At 40.4% G+C, this 16,882-nt stretch overlaps 2 protein-coding genes across 5 annotated transcripts in view; one reads left to right on the forward strand and one right to left on the reverse strand.

Annotated features, from left to right (window-relative positions):
* Positions 1-16,882, reverse strand: part of TFB1M (transcription factor B1, mitochondrial) — a 62,788-nt gene that overhangs the window by 29,323 nt on the left and 16,583 nt on the right. For all 4 annotated transcript variants that reach the window (XM_060241170.1, XM_060241178.1, XM_060241185.1 and 1 more), the window contains exon 6: positions 9,955-10,074. In XM_060241170.1, the coding sequence (XP_060097153.1) occupies positions 9,955-10,074 (120 nt within the window). The remainder of the gene's footprint in view (positions 1-9,954; positions 10,075-16,882) is intronic.
* CLDN20 (claudin 20) lies at positions 1,750-2,815 on the forward strand. Its single transcript, XM_060241197.1, has one exon. It carries the CDS (start codon positions 2,055-2,057, stop codon positions 2,715-2,717), a length of 663 nt encoding a protein of 220 aa, XP_060097180.1. The 5' UTR covers positions 1,750-2,054; the 3' UTR covers positions 2,718-2,815.

The raw sequence follows: 16,882 nt of genomic DNA on the forward strand, positions 1-16,882 counted from the left end.
GGGAAGACACAAAGAATGGCCGTCTGGGGGGGCAATCTTCTTCCCGCAGGAACGGCACCTCTAAAAAAACCGCTAAAAAAACCCACTCAGAATCCTCTGAGGGGAAAAACTGGGGGAAAACAGATGAAGGGAAAGCCCCGAAGGGCAGTCCGACAAACACACACGGAAAAACTGTTTTTTTTTTTTTAAACTATCTATCTAACTAACTAACTACACTAACAAAAACAACAAACGGGCTATATACACGAGAAAGGCAAAGGCCAAAAAACTCTCACCAGTCTTAACATTTTTGGGCATGCTTGCAGCACAGAATTCCCATACCATTCTGCCTCCTCCTCTTCCTGTCATTTTACATCCTGTAATATGCTAACCAACCACTGGGTCCTATAATGTTGCCTGGCCATTAAAGATGGGTCTCAGGAATAAAGGATGAAGATCATTGTTCTATGAGGTATACTGGTAAACAGCCATTTTAATCCTACTATTCCAAAATCTGATCTTAGGTCATCTTTACTATTTAAAAGTTTAAGTACATCATTACATTCCTGAAAGATTATGACCTTGGATTAGATATTCAGTCTGAGGAAAAATCAGGAACAAAAAATTTAAATATTTTAAAATTAATACAGTAAGAATGAATGACTCCTACAGCCACAAAATATTTTATTATGCTATAATTTTTATCACTCTTAATATCCTCTTGCCCTCCAGTAAGGGTCAGTCACCAGAAGTTGCCATGACTTCCAGCTGCAGACACACACACACAATTTAAAAAAATGTCCTTAGGAAAAAAATACCAGGTATTTTACTGAACAGAATATTTAATTCATTTTTACCCTGCCTTCTTTCTCAAGGGGGATTCAAAAGTGTCATGCTTTCTTCCCCATTTTATCTTCGTAACAACTCTGGGAGGTAGGCTAGGCTGAATAAGTATGACTAGCCTAAGATCACCCACCAAGTTTCCATGGTATACTGAACACATTCAGCTGATTTGAAGTTAACAGTTGTAAGTTTTCACATTGGTGCCTGATTTCAATGCCAGAATCCAGCATATTATTTCATTCTTTTATGTTGAAATCAGTGGGGCTTGATTTTAGCTGGATTACGCTCCCAAATCTTTGTTAGTTGTTTTCAGGGCTTTTTTTGTAAAAAAAAGCCCAGCAGGAACTCATTTGCATATTAGGCCACACACCCTGATACCAAGCCAGCCAGAACTGTGTTCCTGTGCATTCCTGCTCAAAAAAAGCCCTGGGGTTCTTTTTGTAAATGACAGTTCAATACCGGAGATGGCTAGAATGGATCAAAGGACAGACAAAGTTCCTAATCTTCAAGAAAAATGGAACTTGTAAGTGATCAGCATACACACTTGAATTTTGCTTTTCAGAAAATAGCTCTTTAGAAAACAGTACATCAAAGAATGACACTCCCCACCAAAAAACGCTAGAAATTTATAAAACAGCTAGCATCCATAGCATTAATAATAGTAGAGGAACTAGAGAAGCAAATTTACACATTTAACCTTATTAACTGTAGATTTGGACTTTATAATACTAGCTGCAGATACATTTGTTCCTTTCACTGCCTTTTTTTTTGCAGAACAGAGTGAAGGCTTCTACACTGGCCATTAAGGGCAGAACTGCCCCATTTTGCATTTCCTTCCCTCTGGCCATTATCATAAACTTATGTCTTAATTCAACTTTTTTTTTTGGTCACTGTATTATCAAACGGAGACTCCTTATGCTCAGTCGCTCAAAAACACTGTTCCATTTGTAATAATTTCTTTTTCAAGTACCCTGTATACAGCTGCTCGATGCTTTTGTAGCCTTCTCATCTGCTGCAGGGTCACGTTCAGTCATTCATTCAGATAGCTTTTATTAAAAATCACAGCCTTCTTGTTTGCTCACTTCTTTTTTCTTTGCCCCTGCCATTCTCCACTCCCCCCCTTCTCTCACACACAGACAGCTACAACCTTGGCTGGGGAGCGATCAGACAATTACACACGTTTACAACAACAGAAGAGAAACAGGCAGACAAAAGGTGACAGCAGTCTCATCATGGCATCAGCAGCTCTACAGTTCTTTGCTTTCATTTTAGCCTTGTTTGGTGTTTTTGGTGCAATCACAGCTGCCTTGTTGCCCAACTGGAAGGTGAATGCAGACGTGGGTTCAAACATCATCACAGCCATAACTCAGATGCAAGGGCTCTGGATGGACTGCACATGGTACAGCACCGGGATGTTTAGCTGCACACTGAAATATTCCATCCTCTCCCTCCCTGTTTACATCCAAGCTGCGCGGACCACCATGGTTTTGTCTTGCATCCTCTCAGCTTTTGGAATCTGCATCGCCACCGTTGGGATGAAGTGCACCCGCCTGGGAGGGGACAGGGACACCAAAAGCCACACGTCATTTGCAGCAGGAGTCTTCTTCATCCTTGCAGGAATATTTGGATTGATATCAACAGCATGGTACACGAGAGAGATCATTTCTAATTTTCTGGACCCAGCAGTTCCAGAAAGCAGTAAGCATGAACCAGGAGGAGCTGTTTACATTGGATTTATTTCAGCAGGACTTCTACTCACGGCAGGTGCAATCTTTGGCACTTCCTGTTTTAAAAAGCAGCAGGGAGCCTGGATTTACCCTAATAAGCCACACCAACAGTTTCCAGGTGCCCAGCAAGAGAACAATTCAGGCTACAACCTTAAGGACTATGTGTAAATATAGTGGCAAATATTAGCCAGGGTTCCTGTACAGTCAAGCGCAGCTTTATTTACTGTAATTTTTTTAAGTTAAAAAGTTTTCTGTTCTTAACAAAAGGGTTGCAGTTAAATTTTTGATGAAGTATATTCTAGCTACCCTACACAGAAAAAGGATACCTAAAGTATAAATACTTGTAACAACCCTTAGTTTATTGCTGAAATTGCTTTGCATCTTAAATGTAATAGGAAAAAACAAAATGAAGAATACAGTGTTAAACTCTTTTAGCATGCAAAAGTTGTTCATGTTTGTCATGTGCTAAATTTAATTTCCTCAGGGGTCTCAGTTTAACTATGGCACCAGCAAAGCCTATTGTGCCTCGATAAGAAACCCTATGTATTGTTTCCAAATCATAGCTACATCTGTCTTTCATTGTGAGTTCCCAACTACCATGGTAACTAAATTTCTTCATTCAAAAACTCTCATGTATTTTCATGTTGGGGTTGAAAAGCTGACAATGCCATTCAGATGTTGCCAAAACTGTCCCCATCCCGTCATTCACCACCTGCTGCAGGTGCCATTTTTATTTCTGAAGAAACATCTACTTAATCCAACCACTGCAAATTTAAGGTCCAAACATCAGGACAGAGAAGAGAATGCATAAAACATTTTATGGCAACATTATATATTTTGGTCTATGTCTTGACTTCTAATACAAATGTTTCTGCAACTGATAACTAGTCAGTCCTTTGGTGTTATTTTCACCTATAACACATATCATATAATATATCATATAAGATCATATATAAACTTATCTGAAAGGCACTCTTGGATCAGGCCCCAGAGTTACTGGCAGCCTGCCACACAGAGCTCTTGCAGCAACTCCATTTGTAATTACTTTGCCAGCATGATGTTATTTGGTTAACACTCTTTGCGTCTCAGAACATTCTTACTAACATGCTGAAATTATTACTAGCCACTATTGGGAACCCCTCATTTCTATTGTGAGGAGAGGTCAAAATTGAATCTCTTGGCATAAAGTAGTAATACAAGGATTCAGGACACATAACATTTCCATATAACACAGGTATCATGAATTTATGTTTCAATGAAGGATTAAAAAGGTTAACATGAGCAAAAAAGCAGTGAATTGTAGATGGAGAAAGAAATGCATTATCTATATGTCAGAGCAGTAAACCACTTCTTACAATCAAATGCAAAACTGTTTTTAGAAATAAATGAATTTGTTTTACTGGCCTCTATATTTACTAGCAGAAATGTAACAAAAATGGATTTATGACATTTATTTGGCTACTACTACTTCACTCTGTACAGCAGCTACATTAGTTCTGTAAATATGCCAATATTTTTCAAGCACCACTTTTAAAGGATGTAGAAAATGTTATATTTATTTTTTCTTAAGAATCTTTGTCCACTGTATGTACAATGCAAACCTTAAGCGTCTAAAATAAAAACAAAGGTCTTCAAATAACCAGAACTAAAAAGGTAGCCATAAAGCAGGAAAATGGTCTAAAGCAGCATTCATGTTATAACCAATGATCTTTAGGCTACAGACTGATTATGAGTATGGCGTAAGAGGATCCTTCACATTTCAGACCCCTACAGATGACAACAATTCCTACAGTCCAGCCAATGTTTCCTCAAGAAGTAAAACTAGTAGTAAACAAGATACACTGCAGTGAGCTGGCTGAAGTGAATAGCTTATCAGGAGGTCTATAGCTGCAATATACTTTTTCCAAAGCACTCATGTACCTCAGTGGGTTTACTTTAGTGGTAGGACCGAGTATCCTCAGTGATCATTGTAAAAACGTGACCATTTTCTTCCTTGAAGATCAGCATTCTCTCTTTAGATGACCTCCGAAATTAGGAGGAAAATAGGTCGGAGGAAGAAGAGAATCCAAAGCAACATCAGGACATACTTAAAGTGTAATGCATGGCAACTGAGAAACAGTAGCAGCCCAGTAATATTGTATATTGGTCATCCCACTTGCTGAAATATTCAGTAAATAAAAAGATCTGAACATAAGGACATCATCTGAGACTGAAGACTCAGTAATTTCAAAAGACATTACACTAACCTTACATTAGTACAAATGATACATTGATCAAGTACAAAAGGGTTAAAAAAGCTAAACTACCAGACTCGGCTTTTTAAAAATGCACAATTAGCCTGACAAAGGCCACAAAAATACCTTGCAGGAAGAAAAATAACCAGCAATTGCTGCCAACAAAGTCATGTCAGAGCAAAAGAAACCCCACATGCAGGGAGATAGAGAAAGGAGGACAATCATTAACACCAGTGAGCATCCTCCTTTCAGGCATCTATTGCTGTTACAATATTCGAGCAGAAGGACACATCATCTGATACCACAAAGAACATTATGAAAAGTACGCACAACCCATCACAGACACAGCAGATAGCATCCCATATTCATACATAAGGAACCACACATTGCTTCATCAGTTTGATAGCGCTGGCATGGTATAAGTTGTTGGACAATAATCTGAGTGATCCTCACTTTGCCATAAAGCTCAGAAGGAGGTGATCTTGGGCCAGTCATTCTCTTTCTTGCTAATGAACTTCACAAGGTTGTAGTGAGGTTAAAATATGGGTGGAAGTCGCATGCCTTTCAGCTCCCCAGAGGAAAGGATGGATCAAAATGAGATTAAAAGATAGCCACCACACAGCAGCAACCTCAAAAACAAAAGAAGAGCTTACTGCTAGCAAAAGGCAAGGCAAGACACAACAGAAACATAGGGCTCAAGCAGTCAAACCAAAGCACAGATGCAGCTTGTTTTCTTTCTCTACAGATAAGAGGGGAATAAATGACAAATGCAGGACCATTTGTAGACCCATACGGTTTTACACAAAGACAGTATGCTATTTCCTTTTAATAGCAAAGATGAAGAATGTAAATAGTTCTGAGACTGTCTAGACATGGGGTTCTCAACTTTTCTGAGCCTGTGAGCACCTTTGGAATTCTGACACAGGATGGTGGGCACAACCAGAAATGTCAGGGAGTGAGGCCATGCATAACCATAATATTAACTCTTCAACATTTTAGGCAGAATCTCTGCTTAACAGGATGCCTTTTACAATGAACACAGTGTTTAAAAATATTTTCCTGAGTATGCACAGCTTATCTTCCGTCACCCAGCAAAGATCCTTGTGCTGTGGTGGCAGCCAGTGCCAAAGCAGCTTTTTAAAAATCTGCAGATTAGATCTCCAGTCGGCAATCAGAAGCCCTGCTGTATCTGGCCCTCCCTACTTTTTAAAAGCACTTGGTGGGTGCCAGGAAAGCTTGTGGTAGGTGCTATGGCACCCATGGGTACCAACACTGAGGGCCCCTATTCTATACTACTTTGAAGTGGCTACATAAAGATTTCTAGTTAAACTATAGCACTGAGGATGAAAAAAGGAGAATATCAGCACCGAAAATAATGGTTGTGCATTGATTAACACTTGGATTTCTGCATTACATATAAGAGCTCATACCATAATGCCAATCTGAATGGATCTCAGGTTTCATTCTTTCATGCTAACCAAAGAAAACAAAATAATGCAAAACCTAACAATGTTACATAATATAACCAAATAAACTATGAGAAGCGCACCTTAGTTCTATATCTCTGAACCACTACCCTGTTAGCAAATCTATTTCATTAAATGGAAAGACTCCATACCAGCATTCCACAGTGAATCAATTACACTTATTTGGCACATTTATATGCTGTTTTTCATCCAAGCTGCTCAAAATTGTACACGTATGGCTCTTTCACTGAATCTTCATCAGCTTCACTGACAGAGAGCCAGCAAGCAAACATGCAAGAGCACAACTGTTCTTAAAATTTAAACAAGAATTTAAAATTAAGTTTACACATCCAAAAGCCTTCCTCAAACTGGCATTTTTTGGGGAGCAACAGCTACAATATTTATCAATCGTTTATTTTTATTTATATTTATCTTTTGAAAAGCTCCTGGAAAGTAAATTTCCACAGTACTAATAATGACTGGGTCTGATGACTTTAGGCCAGAAGCATATCGAAAAGTAAATGTACATAATCACATACAAATGTTGTGTTGAAATTCTAATTCAGAATTAATAGGGAAGCAGTAATTGAGAAAAATACTTAACAATGGAAACAGACATCCTTATTCTGATTAGGAAACATTGTTTATTCTGCATCATTAAGAAAATGCCTAGTTTGCATTGTGTTAGTCACTTCCACATCTGCCTCAACAAAGCTTGTTTGGCTTCAGTGCTATTACTTCTTGGGAAAGGCTTTCAAAGCAACATCTGAGTATCAGCTTGCTGCAGTTGAGCTAGAACAGATTGGACCAATTTAGATTTTTAAAAATGATACTGGTTCATTTTTTTCGTTCTTGCTGCCAGCACAATTGTTAAGTCTGCATTCCTACTAAGCATTTCACAGATCTCAAAAACCTATACCTAGATCTTGTGTCAAGGGTAAGAGGTTACTAATCCATTTGCAAAAGCAGCTTTTCAGCTTACATTTGTTTCTCTGGGCATTTGACAATTATTTTACAACCCTTGAAGTGCCAGTCTGATCAACAACAATACCTATTGTTCTAGGAGTCCATCTAATTTTGTTTGCTTGGAAGAATCTTCTTACATCATAGGAATTACTAGACAAAGCCAGCCTGTATATTATAATAGAGCATATACACTGCTAATATCAGCAATGGCAATCCAAAACTCATAAAAATCTGAGCAAAATTACATTCTCCAGGGATAGAAGCAGGATATTCCTCTTCCCTCTTGGCTACCAAATACCAAGGAGTCAAGGAACAGCACAACTGATACCCAAACTCTAAGAAGAGCTTTAAATACCAGCTGCATTACTGTGGATCACTGGCAAACTGAGACTTGATGCCTTTTTGCAGTTACACAATTGTGAAAATGAAGACACCTGGGCTGGAAAGGGTATGAGTCCAAGGCAGAAACTCAAAACTACACCAAGCACTTAAGTGAAGGAAAAGCAGCTATGTGGTTGTGACGGAAAGCTAGGGGTTAACCATAAACTGAAGACGCACAGGGCTGCGTCAGGTGACCTGAGGGTGGGGGCTTCAACATCATCCCCTTTTTGGTACTTGGGGAATTTCTTTTGTTCTACTGTGAGGCGCCTTTCATTTCTAGTATCACATTGAAATTCTGGCTTTCCCTGAATCTCCTGGAGTTTCAAACTGTACATTTTTTCCTCATGTTCTCTCTCTCTATTTTCTGATTCCAGTCTAGCCATTTGCAATTCTTTCTCTCTTTCTGCTTCCCTTTCTCTGTGTTCTCTCTCTCTATTTTCTCTCTCTGATTCCAGCCTAGCCATCTGCAACTCTTTCTCTCTCTCTGCTTCCCTTTCCCTTTGTTCTCTCTCTGATTGAATTTTGGCCATCTGAATTTCTTTTTCTGCTTCTATTCTGGCCAATTCCAACTGTATTTTCATAGCCTCTATGCTCTGACTAGGATTCTCCTCAGGAATCTCTTCTTGTGTCTGCCCATCCCCCGTGGCTGTGGTAGTTCTCTTAGGAGGAGCCATTTCTGACAGGAATTTTTCACAGAACTGTCTTAATCCCTTCACTGCAGTGTCCCTCTACTTTCTGTGTGTCTTAGTGACACTTATTCTGGGGGTTTCCTTCGAAATCCCACCGCTGCCACCAATTATAGCAGCGCCCACCTCACGGTCTCACTGGACCTCTATATTTCAGTCTCTTCGGGGTGTTTTACTTGTTTAGTTGATGGGACCACAGCAGCTTTGTTTTTTCTTCCCACAAAATATAGGCTCTTGAGAACTTTAACATAAACCACAGATTTATTGTAACACAACATTCTTAACTTGGGGATATGGGAGATATTTACACAGGCTAATACGTTGTTCAGTTGTTTCAGGCTTTACATTCACTTTATCCTTCCTTTTGAGTCTCTCTCAGTTACACAGTTCACAGTTTCCCTTTAACTCACTCTCCACCTCTAGCCAAGGACTGGCCTCTTGGGATTGATGTGTCTAGTCTCACCCCTCGACTGGAGTCTCTCCTCTCAGCCCTTCTGGTGTCTCAGACCCACATCCACTCCCTCAACCACCTCACTAGATCTTCAGAGTTGTCTCTAGGTGTTTGTGACCGTTCAGGTCTTACCTGACTCACACACACACAGCCCTCTTGGCTGGTTTTCTCGAGCTTGTAGTTTCCGGAAGACTTCCCCGTCTCCACCTCAAGCTCCTTCACAGGATCAGCTGTCCTCCCAGCCTCGGTCAGGCACGAACTGACCCTTTCAGTCTCTGTCAGGCCCCAACACTGACAGACTTCTGACAGGCACCAACTCTGTCAGACACCAACTGACTGAATGACTGCCTCAGCAGATTCTCCTTCTCCACTACTACTTTCCCTCCCTGAGAGTTCTGAGCACTAAGCCCCCACCCTCAGGTCACCTGACGCAGCCCTGTGCGTCTTCAGTTTATGGTTAACCCCTAGCTTTCCGTCACAGTGGTATATTTAACAGACTAGCTCTCAGGAGACACCATGGAATGCTGTGCTCACAGCATCAAAATCATTGTAAGAATTTAAAAGTATCCCCAGGCTCATCGGGGGAGGGCAGGGGGAGAAGGGAAGCAGGCAGGATCCTAAAACCTCAGTATTATCTGCATTGATGCAGTAATCTAACAAATCAAAACTGTGGAACAGGGGTTATTAAAATCAATATTACCACTTACAGAATATTTAATTTGCTGACAGCACTAATGAAATAGGTATCTTTTCAGTACATATTAAATTCACAAGCACTTATTTATACACGTTTTATAACTTGAGGTATTCAAGAGACAGAAAACAAATACCATCAGGTCTAACATGAAATAACTGCAATGATCCACATCAACCTTTCACTGTCTTGGGGTTCACTGATAAGGAAAATATGAATTATGAAGAACCATCTTAACTGAACATTTTCTTTCTTATATTCATTTTCCCTCCAGAATTCAGAACTATCTTGACTTTGAAATATAGCACAGTTCAATTGTTTTATTTTCATCCAGCAATAAATATTTTTTTAGTAGAGAATTTACTTCAAAATCTTCTGGAGTTATACAGTTGTGCATTCATTCCTGTTAAGAGACTTAAAGGAACTCCATGCCAGTCAGAATCAAACTCTGCATTCAACTTATTCCACAATGGAGTATCTGAAGTTACAGTACATGGATCTTATTACTGGAGAAAAAACAGACTCACCTCGGGCTTGGGGACAAAAGCTTGGCCCGGAATTGTAAAACAATTGTGAACAGTGCACAGATACTGAGACATAATAGAAAGTCTGCTACGCTGCCTGGATCCCGTACAAGCGGTCAGCCTCTGTGGAAGAAGACAGAAGAGGTTTTTTGCAAATAAATTCATTCAAATTATCCAACCGTAAGTTGTACTGGTTTTGAAAAACAAACAAAAATCAAAAGCCTCTTAGCCAAAAGTGTCCTTTAATATTTGTTTGAATGAATTGTACTGTGCAGTAAATACATGAAGGCTCAGTCAGCACTGTAGAAGTGATAACAGACCTCTACTTAGAATGTGGGCAAAATGACCTGAATGACAGCACTATGAAGCAACATTCTCTTTACTTTTTGGGGGTGGGGGTGGGGGAAAGAGTCCTAGAAAGAGTGTGACTAAAAAGACAAAATAAGAAAACGAATGTGAATTCTTCACTATCACATCCCTGTTCCTACTGGAATCAACATCAAACTAGAAGACATTTTACTGTAAGGTTTCAAAAATAGTATTTCATATAATTTTCTCTCCTAATATAGTGTGTGTACATTGTCGCTGTAGAAATATACTCTAGAAACTCTAACACAAAGTTTCTATGAAGCAGAAAGTATAAGCTAAAGAAGGATCAGCATGTAAAAGTTGCTTGGAGCAACCATTTTTAGCAGAAGGACAATACTTAAATCAGGGATGTGAAAATCATTCATTATGAGGGCCAAATTTGACATAAATGAGACCCTGCAGGGCCAGTCCATTTGTGTCATAAAATGTAATGCCAAGTAGCGAAGACATAAACTTTATAAAGAACACAGACAAACACAATTTTTTTTTTAAAAAAACTTAAAATATGCTTAAAAGATTAGCATGCTTGCAATATTTTGTTCAACAGTTTCTGATAGCTGATAACTCTTGCTCTGAATTATTACATTAAAACCAGGAGGCAATGTCTGTGCTGTAGCAATCCTGAGTATGCTGTTCAGGTGTTGTTAGGTGTGTGTCTAAGTTGCAAACCTACTTTTGATTTATTGACATTGCAAGCTTTTGTACATAAGCTGCTTCATGTGCTCGTCAGCCAATGGAGAAAACAGATGCTTTGCTCTGTAGCTCCTGTGCGATTGAGTAAGCCTGGCAAAGCAAGCTGTGATGCAGAAGGAAGCAAGAGAGAGAGAAGGAAGCAGATGACAGTGAGTTGCTCGCAGGCCTGATAAGAACCCTTTGGGGACCTGATCTGGCCCTCGAGCTGCATGTTTAACACCCTTGACTTAAATGCTCTTAGTTGCAGTTAATAGTAACAGCTATTTATCTCAATTGTAGTGGAGAGACTAGTCAGTGCCACCAACACAGGACTTAAGGGCACAAACTGAAGTCTCCATAACCTTATTTCCTTCTTTGCAAAACTCTCTTCTATTTACACAGTACAAATGGAAGACATCTACATTTGCGCATCACGTACAATGATAATAGTATTACCTTCAAATATAAATATTACATAATTAGGGTCAAACTTCTGCAAATGAAGGAGGGTATGGAATTTTTTGCCAACTCTCTACCCAAACTGTAGATTTTCATCTCATATCCACTGCCTTTCCTAGAGGTCCTCTAAAGCTCAAGACAACATTTCAAGGATGGCTATAGTGGGGCTAGAGGGAGAAATGTTCTGTTTTGTGAGTACAGCTTTGCTCGTAGTACCTCAAAGTCAGACTGAACCCAATAACCAAAAAAACCCCCCTTCAGATTAAGAGTCGAAGGACCAACAGAATTGGCAAAAAAAAACCACCCTCAAAAAATGGTGGTTTTAATGAGAAAAAGTACTAGAAGAATCTCAACAGGAGTTATCAAAGACAACTCTCCTATTGCCAGGATCATGCTGCTGCATTTCCTGTAGATTTAGCCCTTTTCAACTAACTACAAGAAACTTACTGTGCGTACTATTTTGCATCTCATTTAAAATACGTTATGTGCAGAAACACTATAATCTGTGTGTCACGTATTAAGAAAAAGAACTTGATAGCACATACAGCTGGTTGTGGCTATATAAAGCACAGACTGCATTTATGTTTTCAACTCTGTACTTCCCTTTCATTGTTAACAAACTGTTCTCCATTTCCAATCTTTTTTAGATCGGAAAGCCCAATCTGTTAGCCCTATCACTAAAGCACAGAACAGCAGTTCACACTATCAATTATTTTAGCAAACGGAATGGGAGCTTTTATGGCAAAACCCACATGGACTGAGAGCTGATAAAAGGGGTCTGCTTTGTCAAATAATTGCAGTGTCTGGAGAGCTTGGCTCAGATGATCCCTTCACCTTGACTAGAACATCTATGTATCTAATTCTGAACCTGGCCCCTGAGTATGGATCAAAAATTTTGATAAACTGGGGAGACCCCAGGTTTGCAGGGGGGGGGGATTATTTTTTAAATAAGGAGAATTTTTAAATAAGTCAAAATGTTAAAACACCAAGATCATGTGAGTTTTCCTTCCAAAGATCAATAGCCATTTCAGATACCTTACATAATCTAAACTGATTGTAGGTAGTTTCCGTTTGGAAGCTGAATTGGGGAGGGCAGAGGAAAACCTACCCAACATCTATCGAAGTCATTGGCTGTACAGGACAGAATGATGCTATTCACAAATGATGTTCATTGATTGTCCTAAAATCCCCATGTGCTGTCAGGGGACTGTGGTGTGCTGGTGGAAAAACTTACTCCAGGATAATGATAACCTTGGGCCAGGATAACTCTTATGATGATCGAACACTGCTAGTGCAAGGAGCAAAAGATAGATGTGACTGAAGGAGGAGCTTATCAGAAGATATATTGAAGGCAGCACAGAACTTAGGAACAATTCTACTCTTGCTCAGTGTTTGTTCTCACCCCTTCTAATGGTATAACATTATGCCTGCAACATAAACTGTGTAATTTAAACACACTTCCACTGGAATTCATAAACAATTCTAGACAATAGAGTCCACACTCTTCCTCAGTATCTCCTTGCAATGGAAGATAGAATTTTAGCTACCAACTCTTAGGGAGTTACTACACCATCGAATTCCATGACTGTGTCCAACCTGGTATGCATGTATGTGTGTATACACACAAACACGCACACACACACAAAAAACCTCTTTTTCTCACAAAGCATAACTCAGCAAAAACAAAGCTACAACAGCTCTTCTGCAGTGCTGTTCATCATGGTACACTGGACAGGAAGACAGCAGCTAACAATTTTAGCCACAATGTTTGGCTCAGCAAGACAAAGATATAGCGATTAGAGCAGAGGTGTCTAACATGCAGTTCAGGGCCGAATCAGGCCCCTGAGCAACTGGCTGTCATCTGCTTCCTTCTCCTTATACCTTGCTTCCTTCTGCATAATAGCTTGCTTTGCAAGGCTTGCTCAATTGCACAGGAGCTACAGAGCAAAATTTCTATTTTCTCCATTGGCTGAGGCTCCTCCCTTGGGGAGGAATGGGGAAGAAATAGCTTGCTTTTGCCAGGCTCTCTCAATCACACAGCAGAGCTACTGAGCCTTCTATTGGCTGAGGCTCCTCCCCCTCCCAGTCCCCTGGGGAAGGAAGGAAAGAGTCAGAGCTTCCTTTGCTGAGTTCCCTGAATCCCATGGGAGAAATACAAAGAAAGCATCTTTAAGACCAATGTGCTAACATTTTAAGCATTTTTTAAGTTTAAAAAAATATATATTTGTGTTTGTGTTCTTTATAAAATTTATATCTCTGCTACCTAATTTTATATAATTACACACATGGCTCAGCCTGAAATAGCTTGGGCCAACCTGACACGACCCAGTCCAACAAGGTCTCTTATGTCAGATCCAACCCTCATAACAAATGAGTTTGATCCCCCTGGGTTAGAGCACTAACTAAGGGAGGCCTGGGTTCAAGTCCCTCTTAGTGCTCTAAGTAAGTTTGGACCAGACACTTTCTCACAGGTTGGTTGTGGAAATAAAATGGACAAAGTAAACCCAAACACAGTGCCCTGAGCCACTTGGAGGAAGGACAGGATTACATATATTGCTATAGACAACTTCATGGCCCCCTGAAGTCAAGTGTTGAAAATCCCATATTTTTGACAAGAAGGAGTGCCATTTCAATTGCAGCACTCATCCATGCGTAACAGTCAAAGTAGAGAAAAAGTTAAGATCCTGGGGGATAGCAAACTGACCTCCACAGGGACAAACTTTAACTTTTGGTTGCTACTCTTTTAACAATAGTTTTAGATGTAGAGAGGGTGTGTATGTGCATGCACGCACATGCATGCATACATGTGTGTAGCAAATCCCTATGACGGTAGTGATATAACCCAATATAATGTATCTTGGTATAAAAAACCTACAAGCGCATCTAGGAAATATACACTGCTGAAGTTGTGCTGTGATAATAGAATTAGCTGGAATCCTACTCTCCACTATAGATAGACCATGCTACAGCATCCTGCCAACTACTTCTGGCTCTTCGCACTTACGGTTCTTCTCTCCATAATGCAGTAAATTTTTTCCACAAAGTGAATTTCAGGACCTACAAAGTATCATAGATAGGGTCATTCTGCCATGTACAGCCAATGACTTTGGTGACAGGATTTTATCAGATCTGTTTACCAGAAACTCACTCTCTGGAAGGAGAGTTCCAGAGTTTCAGTGACATGACTGAAAAGGTCTTCTATCAGGTTGTCTCACATCTAACCGCAGAAGGTGAGGGGACCCAAAACAGGACTTCCAAAGATGACTACAGTGGTCAAGCAGGTTCATAAGGGAGTAGACAGTCCTTCAGATACATTGGTTCTCAAGCCATATATGGCTTAACATAAGAACATAAGAGAAGCCATGTTGGATCAGGCCAACGGCCCATCCAGTCCAACACTCTGTGTCACACAGTGGCAAAAAATTTTATATATACACACACACTGTGGCTAATAGCCACTAATGGACCTGTGCTCCATATTTTTATCTAAACCCCTCTTTAAGGTGGCTATACTTGTGGCCACCACCACCTCCTGTGGCAGTGAATTCCACATGTTAATCACCCTTTGGGTGAAGAAGTACTTCCTTTTATCCGTTTTAACCTGTCTGCTCAGCAATTTCATCGAATGCCCACAAGTTCTTGTATTGTGAAAAAGGGAGAAAAGTACTTCTTTCTCTACTTTCTCCATCCCATGCATTATCTTGTAAACCTCTATCATGTCACCCCGCAGTCGACGTTTCTCCAAGCTAAAGAGTCCCAAGCATTTCAACCTTTCTTCATAGGGAAAGTGCTCCAGCCCTTTAATCATTCTAGTTGCCCTTCTCTGGATTTTCTCCAATGCTATAATATCCTTTTTGAGGTGCGGCGACCAGAACTAAACACAGTACTCCAAATGAGACCGCACCATCGATTTATACAGGGGCATTATGATACTGGCTGATTTATCTTCAATTCCCTTCCTAATAATTCCCAGCATGGCGTTGGCCTTTTTTATTGCAAACGCACACTGTCTTGACATTTTCAGTGAGTTATCTACCACGACCCCAAGATCTCTCTCTTGGTCAGTCTCTGCCAGTTCACACCCCATCAACTTGTATTTGTAGCTAGGATTCTTGGCCCCAATGTGCATTACTTTGCACGTGGCCACATTGAACCGCATCTGCCACGTTGACGCCCACTCACCCAGCCTCAACAGATCCCTTTGGAGTGCCTCACAATCCTCTCTGGTTCTCACCACCCTGAACAATTTAGTGTCATCCGCAAACTTGGCCACTTCACTGCTCACTCCCAACTCTAAATCATTTATGAACAAGTTAAAGAGCATGGGACCCAGTACCGTGCCCTGCGGCACCCCACTGCTTACTGTCCTCCACTGCGAAGACTGCCCATTTATACTCACTCTCTGCTTCCTATTACTCAGCCAGTTTTTGATCCACAAGAGGACCTGTCCTTTTACTCCATGACTCTCAAGCTTTCTAAGGAGCCTTTGATGAGGAACTTTATCAAAAGCTTTCTGGAATCAAGGTAAACAACATCTATCGGGTCTCCTTTGTTTACATGTTTGTTCACCCCCTCAAAGAAATGTAACAGGTTAGTGAGGCAAGATCTTCCCTTGCAGAACCTATGCTGAGTCTTCCTCAATAACCCATGTTCATCAATGTGCCTACTCATTCTGTCCTTGATAATGGTTTCTACCAACTTTCCCGGTATTGAAGTCAGACTGACTGGCCTATAATTTCCTGGATCTCCTCTGGAACCCTTTTTAAAGATGGGGGTGACATTTGCTACCTTCCAGTCCTCAGGAACGGAGGCAGATTTCAATGAAAGATTACAGATTTTTGTTAGAAGATCCAAAAGTTCAACTTTGAGTTTTTTTCAGAACTTTCGGATGTATGCCATCCGGACCCGGTGACTTATCACTTGTAGGACCTCCTCTTTTGTCACCTCAATCTGACTCAGGTCTTTCAACACCCCTTCCAAAATTAGTGGTTCTGGGGCGGGCAAAAAGTTCTCATCTTCCACAGTGAAGACGGAGGCAAAAAATTCATTTAGCTTCTCAGCCATTTCCCTATCCTCCTTCAGTAAACCTTTTACCCCATGGTCATTCAAGGGCCCCACTGCCTCCCTGGCTGGTTTCCTACTTCTAATATATTTGAAGAAATTTTTATTGTTGGTCTTTATGTTTTTTGCAATATGCTCCTCATAGTCCCTTTTTGCCTGCCTGATCACAGTCTTGCATTTGATTTGCCACAGCCTGTGGAGCCACAGCTTTGAAGGTCAAGAAGACCAGCATCTTGAATTGTGCCCTGAAGCAAACTAGAAGCCAGTGTAGATAGACCAAGACTGGAGTGATATGGTTTCTACCCCTCCAGTCAACATCCTGGCAATAGCATTCTGTTGAAGCTTCTGAACATTTCTCAAGGGCAGACCC

Source organism: Heteronotia binoei, chromosome 1 (genome assembly GCF_032191835.1).
Source record: "Heteronotia binoei isolate CCM8104 ecotype False Entrance Well chromosome 1, APGP_CSIRO_Hbin_v1, whole genome shotgun sequence".
Lineage (NCBI taxonomy): Eukaryota > Metazoa > Chordata > Lepidosauria > Squamata > Gekkonidae > Heteronotia > Heteronotia binoei.

Excerpts from the sequence above, each read along its gene's own strand:
- CLDN20 (XM_060241197.1), top strand. The coding sequence starts at position 2,055 with ATGGCATCAGCAGCTCTACAGTTCTTTGCTTTCATTTTAGCCTTGTTT.